Consider the following 8,031-nt stretch of genomic DNA (forward strand, 5'->3'; position numbering starts at 1 on the left):
AAAAACAAACGTCACCCTTAACTGGCAAGACAAGCGAGGAAACAGGCTCTGACCTGAGCGAGTGTTTGAGGAGCTGTCCAGATGCTGAAAGAACACCATCAGCCTCTCAATTAGCAAGAAGAGCTTGTGGCTCGTTAGGAACTGATGTAATTTTAACACGAGGTAAAAATAAATTATTCATCCATTGCGTGTGACCTAAAGGTTCATCTTGAACATTTTATTTTAGGACAATTGCGGTCTTAACTTGATGCTTTAATAGTGTAAAATCACAACAGACGGGATCTCAGGGCACTTTACAAACTTAACACTTAATAATCATAATTCATAATGCAATATTTCACCTGTTCATCTGTCCTAAAGTAACAAGACAAATATACACAACCCGATATATTACGCTCATCGGTGCTTATTTCTTTTTCTTTTAGAGGCTCTTAAAACCAATTTGGAGCCAAATAACGATCCGCCCAGCCATAAAGCGATAGCTTGAATCTGCAACGAGTTGCCAGTCGCAGCCCCGCATGTAGGAGAATGCAGACAGGAGGGGTGGAGTTCACAGCTCTTACTTTTCAAACGCTGCTCTTGCAGAAGAGCTCATTATTTGCCTGGTGAACAGCGGAGTTGGCGCTGATGCGACCTGGCATGTGATCCCACTTTAGTTAAATCAATCGCCTCACTGCTGCAGCCTCCCAATAAACTTTCCATGCTGTTGGCCGTCCAATGGACAGCACTTAGGAGGTTTGTCTGGACCGTATCCGCTACTGCTCGCTCATCCGCTGCGCTCCGGCTCTTCGCCGTCGGCTCTCCAGGTTCAGAGGGACTCACGCGGCTCGGGGAGCTGGCCCGGGTCTCCTCCACACATGGAGGGAGACGTTATGGACAAAGTGGAGGCCACGGCGACGGTCTGTGACTTCGACCCCATCAGTGGGAGCATCCCGGCCACCAAAGTGGAGATCACCGTGTCCTGCAGGTAAATCCTCACTCCGCTGCTGATGCTGCTGTTGTGTCTTCGGGGTTTGGGGAGCTCCACGCGCTAAAGGAGCGTTTGGTTGTAAGAAGACAGGACGCTGTTTATAATAAGAAACGTACCATTTTACATTTTTTTGTCCTGAAAAGAAAACATTTTAAAGAATATAAAAAAAAACTTTGCAAAAGGTAATATTATAGCCTAAAGGTAAAATCCAAGCAGAAATCAACGCTCTACTGAAAAGACTCAAATATCCTGGCATAAAACACGTCAGTGAAATACATTTAAGAGACTTTTCGTTTAAATTTTGAATAAAAAATCTGTAGAATGTCGCTTAATCATAGTGAAATACACAACGTGTCGTAAATCTGTCATTCCCTAAACTTTTACGCTTTCGTTTTGTTTGTCCTGTTTATCATAAAGCTGTCTATTTAGATACATTTCTCCGTCGAGTTTCTTGTATGCCTACGACACAGTGTGTGTGTGTGTGTATGTGTGTGTGTGTGTGTTTTTTTGTCACAGGAGACATCGCGAGTTGTTGACTTTGTTTCCGTGCATGAGAGGTTTCCCATGAGGCAACTTGCCGTGTGTGAGGCTGTCTAACCGTTGTAGAGTCTCCGAAAACGCGACTAGTTTGTCACAGAAACGTGATCGCCCTTATTAGGCTTCAACTGAATCTCTGGTCCCCTCCCCCCAAAAACACAAATACCACAAAATGGCAAGTGCCTCGGCTTGATAGGGCGGGGCAGCACTGGATGCACCACTGTATGTGCTGCTGCAACACATAGTGGCTACATAGCACAGTTTTAATTAATCTCATGGACATTGTTGGTAATTTGGGTTTCTAGGGTCTCCTTGGTGATACGTCATTTTGGTGTAATCAAGAGTGTTTCTTATGTTTGTAGCTTATGCTGCATCAGTATATGCATGTAAATTATGTGTTCCCATATGCAATGCCATTGGAGCACATCCCATAGAGATTTCAGATATATTTGTCAATCAGCATCCGACTGTCCTTCTTTTAATTAACTCTCCCTCATCTGACTTCTTCCTTAAATCTGCATTCAGCCAGTTAGTTATTTGGAGGGGAAACTAATTGACTGTCTTTCGTGTTGAAAATGCATTCCATTTTTAAATTCTGAAATTGTTCAACAAAACCCAACATTGCTGTTTCCATGTAGGGATCCATTTTGGTTATGTCACATTTCAAAAGAAATGTATTAACCTTTTTTAGAGTTGACAGGTTGGGAGGATGGCACAACCATGGGGAGAGTGGGGCTGTTCCGGAATACGAACAGTGTTTAACCCTACAAAGGCCAACTGTAGCATCCTGTGTTTATATAACCAAAATGATTTCATTGGGTGTAAAACTGAGGCAATTGTGTGTGTGTGTGTGTGTGTGTGTGTGTGAGTGAGATTTATCCATCGTGGGACATGTGTTGTGGGTAACAGCTGGACTAGTTGTTTCCCTCTTGGTTCACATTTATGTTTTTTTTGTTCCGACCTTCATACTTTGAGCTGGGATCTGTGTTGATGCCCCCGGGCTTTGTTGATCTGCAGCTCCCTTGTTTGTCATTAATGTCTTTCCAAACAAAGAGTTGCTCCAGGACACAGTTTGATAGAGAAGAAAAATTAATTCCTGCATTCATTGTGCCTTGAAACATTGTCTGCATTAGATGAGATCTAATCAGATCCTGTTTGTTCTTCTATATGACTTTCTAAAGTAGTTCTGGAGATTACTTCAAAGATCCAACACTGGACAGTTTAAAAATTGAACACATATCAAATAAAACGGCCATGCATAAAGTCATTCTTCCCACTTAGTGTACACACTTATTATTATACAAGTGTGTATGTAGTCCATCCAATAGAAGCAAACAGAAACAAAGGATGTTACGTGGGTGAGAGAGGCACAGGCTCCACAACTCTGTGTAATTGATTTAGTGAGCCTGAAAGCTTCGAGATTGCAGCGCACATGGAATTGAATTGCAGCGTGCAGCCCTACAGGCATTCTCATAACCCTCTGACAATATTATAGCAAGCCCCCTGACAAACTGGAGGGACTGAAGCAGAGAACCCCTTATCAAAACAAGTACATACCGCTATGATAGCACATTGTTTCCCGTCTATGGCTCTGATTGGTTTTGCCACAGGTCAGCCAGTGAGCCGAGCCCAGAGCATCTGCTTCTTAGCCGCAAGAGTTACACTTCAACTCAGTGATAAGATGGATCTTCTAACTCAAGGGTCCTCCAGTCCTACATCTGTGTTACCAAACCCATGCCAGCGAATACAGTTCAGTGGTTTAGGGCCAGTGGTCCCCTGGTGCTTTTACAGGCTTGATCCCACCTCTTTCGTGGCAGTAATTAGTGTGTTTATTTGTTAATATTAAAGCTGCTCTCATGAATGTTTTATAAGTTGTCTATGTGGTTTGCTACATCTTCATGAGCAAAGTAGTAAATGTAATAAAATAAAACCGTGCTGGGCTGTAAAATGTGCCCTTTCTATATCTCAGCATACCAGACTGTCTCAGAGCACACTGACTTGAGGGAAACTGGGGCTCCAGCTCTGCCGTTCCAATTTGAAGCACACTCTTGGTAATAAATGTTAGAAAAAATGTGCACTCAGACAAAAACACAAAGCCCCCACAGGCTTGACACGTAGATCTTCATTTAATGAATAGATTTTTTTCTGTTTGTCTTTGGTTCATCCCAGTACTGGTCCATGGACAGGATGTTATTAATGATTTGTAAATGCTGTTTACTACATGTTCCTCTGTGACCAGAATGAGGGACCAGAAATGATAGAAAATTACCATCCAGAGGAGATCGAATAGGGAAAAAATAACAGAATGATTTGATGCAAAGCACAGATTTCAATGCTGTATCAATGTGACATTGTCCAACAAAACCGCCAAGCATAACTGCCAAGCACAAGGTTGAGGGCTTGAATTTTTATTTTCCGCCCACTTAAAAACATGTCAACAGAGGGCATATTATAAAGATGCATTGGTCTTTTGCATCGTGTCAAAACACAGCACAGGTATGCTGTTAAAAGTGAAATTGGCTGACAAAGCCACCCTCCTTTCCACTGTGCTCGGCCTCCCATCTGAAAGCTTAAACATCAGACTTTATCAGCCTCCATTGCCTATTGCATTAGGTTGAAGACAGTCTTGCAATGCCAGACTTATCTTCACAGTGCTGTGTCAGCGCTGAGGTAAGGTCTGGCTACACCGCCCATCTATTCTGGTATAGAATGGAAAATGCTCTGGCTTGGTTGTATTCCTTTAAACTAGTCACAACCTGGGGGGTGCTAAGCTCTGATAGTAGAGATAGCAAGAAGGGAGAAACATCGATGGATGTCAGGCTTTATACCTGTTGAGCCAGACTAGGATAAAGACAATGCACCTTGTCCATCTCCTCCGGTTCTCTGCTGTGTCTTTGGTGCTCACTTTAACCATTCATCTGGTGTAGTACTGCACCCAATCAAGGCACTTTATAGCTAGGGGGGATCAACTAGACCACTCTTCTCAAGATTCAAGATTTCTTTATTGTCATACCACAGTACACTGTAGTACAAAATTACGTACAAAGTTTACAGCTTAAAAGAATACAGCACAGAAACAATTAAAAACACCGCAGAGTTATTATTTATATGAATTAAAATCAATAAATGCTTAAATGGGTTTGCAGAGCATATAGAGTGATAAATATAAATATATAGCGTCTAAAAAAAACTTGAAAAATATAAATGTCTAGATACTAGATACATGCAGTTGGAAAAAGTATAAATATCCGTATTTAAAGTGAAATAGTGCGGTAGAGAATAAGGTGCATTCGAAACAGATTATTTTGTACATAAATAGTCAGATTGATTGGACTGATTTAGTGTGTTTCGTTGGTCAATAGTCTGACAGCAGGGGGGAAGAAGCTGTTGTTGAACCTTGCGGTCCTTGCTCTCAGACTGCGGTACTTCCTGCCAGAGGGGAGGTGGGCAAACAGTCTGTGACCAGGGTGAGTGGGGTCCTTGATGATGCTCTTTGCATTTGGCAGGCATCTTTTATGGGCCAGCTCCTGGATGGTGGTTCAAGTAGTACCAATAGTCCGCTCAGCCAACCTTAACCACTCTGCTCAGCGCCTTTCTCTCTGTAGCGTCACAGTTCCCAAACCAGAGAGAAATGTTCCTGATTAGAACACTTTCAACGGTGCCCCTTTAGAAAGTGGTCAGGATGGATGGACTGAGGTGGGCCCTCTTAAACCGCCGCAGGAAGTGCAGACTCTGGTGTGCCTTTTTGATGAGGGAGGAGGTGTGTAGGTCCCAGGACAGGTGTTCAGCCACGTGACCCCCCAGGAATCTTGTGTGTTTTACAATCTCCACAGTGGTCCCATTGATGTGGACTGGGGCGTGCACGGGCAGATTTCTCCTGATGTCAACCACCATCTCCTTGGTTTTCTCAATGTTCAGAGCTAAGTTGTTTATCCAGCACCAGTCTGCAAAAAGTCTCACCTCCTCCCCATATGCCCTATCATCTCCGTCCTGGAAAAGACCCACCACTGTCATGTTGTCCCCGTAGTTTATGATTTGATTGGTGCTGGACTTTGCACAACAGTCATGAGTCATCAGTGTGAAGAGAAGAGGGCTGAGAACACATCCCTGCGGGGAGCCAGTGCTCAGTGAGATGTTGGTGGATGTGTTGTACCCTACCCGCACAAACTGAGGCCTGTCTGTGAAGAAATCCAGTTACACACAGGAGAACCTATTCCCAGGGCATCTTAGCTCATCTTGTTGACCAGATGCTGAGGGATTATGGTGTTGAATGCCGAGCTGAAATCAACAAACAGCATCCTCACAAGAGAGTTCTTGTTCTCCAGGTGTTCCAGGCTAAAGTGCAGTGTAGTGGATATGGCATCCCCAGTAGAGCGGTGTGGGCGGTAGGCAAACTGAAATGGGTCCAGTGAAGGGGGGGGAGGGCAGAAGAGATGTGGTACTTTACTAGTCTCTCAAAGCACTTCATTATTATTGAAAGTGCTATGGGCCGGTAGCCATTCAGACTGGTGATGGTGTTTTTTTTTGGAACAGGGATGATGGCTGAGGTTTTGTAGCATGAAGGCACAGCAGCCTGATTCCTGAGGGATTCATTACCTGATGAAACACAAGTAGTCAAATGACAGCCACCATCCGGTGACAAATGCTTGCAGGAGAGGACCCCTGCCGCACAAGGCCACTGATTTCTGTTCCCAGGGGTCAACCTTAAAATATGCCATGCTTCTTGATCTGAATTCTTCCTCCGGCAATCATTGCAGCAGAAGGGGAAGCCTAATGAAATCAGATCTGTCAAAAACAATTGCCTGAGCAGAGCAATTGGGATTCAAGCTGTGTGAAAACCTTTTGTTTATTTAAATGCATTGGTATGGCCTATACCTCTGCTGTTGTTGCAAGGTTAATAGCTGTTGTAGCTGTTGATCTCATTTATTCTTGGTAACCCATTCAATCAATCTGTGTGACCTGTTTTTTTCTTGCTGAAACATCCTTTAGTTTTTCTCTGGCAGAAAGCAAGTTTGAATTGAACCAGCTTGCATTGTGCAAGACCATAAAACATTAATAAAGAAGCTCTTTGAGTAAGAGCGAAATTCCAAGTTTTTACAGTGCCGCTCTTTTCATGTCCTGTTCTGGGTTAAAACCTGGGGCAAGCTTGCAGCTTTTATCTTGCAGCATGGCTTGTGTGTGTAAGTCTGTGTGTGTGTGTATATGTATGTGAGAGAGAGAGTGATGTGTCACATTTGTTATGGGGATTGAGGCAAAGAAACATGAGGGTGCCAACAGAAGGCAGATTTTTTTATTCCAATTTGGGGATGTTAAGATTGCAGCAAGCAAGTCTCACAGGTTGATGAAGCAAATGATTATGCATGCACCCTCGACACAGGGAAAATGAGTTTTAAACCCAGACACTTGGCTTGTGGTGGTGTCAGTATTATTAATATATTCTCATTTGGGATATAGGACAGCAGAGGGAGATCCCATGGATTTAGTTGTGGTACCCTGCCAGTGGTTTCTAACACTCTGCATGTTGCCTGTCATCTGAAAGTGTTGATTGGAATGACAGGAAAAGTCAAGAGGGTGATGCAGCAGTAAGAAATCAAAGCAGTCCCTCTTGGCTCAGAACTATCAAGTTGCTTTTGTCACTATTTTCAGAGAACCTCAAGGGTCAGTAGAGTATGTTAGTGGATTTCTGTTTCAAGGTACATTAAACACTGTGTGTGTGTGTGTGTGTGTGCGAGCGTGTGTGTGTGTGTGTGTGTGTGCGCGTGTGTGTGTGCGTGGGCGCTTTTTCCAAAAACATATGTATGTGGCTAAAACATTTGATAAGTACAAATACAATTAATTTTTACTGTAGGGAAATGGATTATCAGTCAAAATGTATAAATTGTACAAGATAAACTACAGAAGCTACAAAACTGTGAAATTAAAACTGTGTCGTTGAGGCATTTTAAAAAAACAACTAAGATGGCTGCAGCAGAAATAGAATTTAGGAAAAGGAGAATTATCAACTGTGCTTTTCTTGAGATGTTTGTTGTACTTCCGACAGGATTTGGCAAAACTTTAATACACCAACTCATAATACGCCAGCTCATCTCTGCAGGCAGTAGTAGTTTACATTTCTCTGACGCTTAGGCGTTATTTTTTTTCCCACCCGGTTTGTGCCAAATCCCACAATTATGTCCTGTGATTGGCCGTCCACATGGGCAACCCGGGTCTCTGGTTTTCCAGTGCTACGTCACGTTGATAACACGTTGATGACATGTTAAAAACACGTTGATAATGCCCCTATTAAAATGAAGTGAAATGAAAGGTTTTATACTAATTTGCATTTGGCATTTGTTCTTGCAATGTGAAGCTACGTTGGTTTATCTCAAAGCTTATAGGAGTAACTTACCTGACAGATCTGTTGAAGCCTGGTATCAGACCTTTGAATTCCCATCCACCTCTCTGATTTGTTTAGATGATTGAAAAAGGTCTTTTGTTGTGCTCAGTGACTGCTGTTTCACCAAGTTAGGAGGGGATTATTTATC

The 8,031-nt window shown here is 42.9% G+C and overlaps 1 protein-coding gene across 2 annotated transcripts in view; it reads left to right on the forward strand.

The window, feature by feature from the left end:
• Positions 1–521: 521 nt before the first annotated feature.
• cpne5a (copine Va) overlaps positions 522–8,031 on the forward strand; it is a 76,612-nt gene continuing 69,102 nt past the window's right edge. For both annotated transcript variants that reach the window (XM_034877249.1, XM_034877250.1), the window contains exon 1: positions 522–967. In XM_034877249.1, coding sequence (XP_034733140.1) covers positions 858–967 — 110 coding nt within the window. In that variant the 5' untranslated portion in view covers positions 522–857. The remainder of the gene's footprint in view (positions 968–8,031) is intronic.

This window comes from Etheostoma cragini, chromosome 7 (assembly GCF_013103735.1).
Source record: "Etheostoma cragini isolate CJK2018 chromosome 7, CSU_Ecrag_1.0, whole genome shotgun sequence".
Taxonomy (NCBI): domain Eukaryota; kingdom Metazoa; phylum Chordata; class Actinopteri; order Perciformes; family Percidae; genus Etheostoma; species Etheostoma cragini.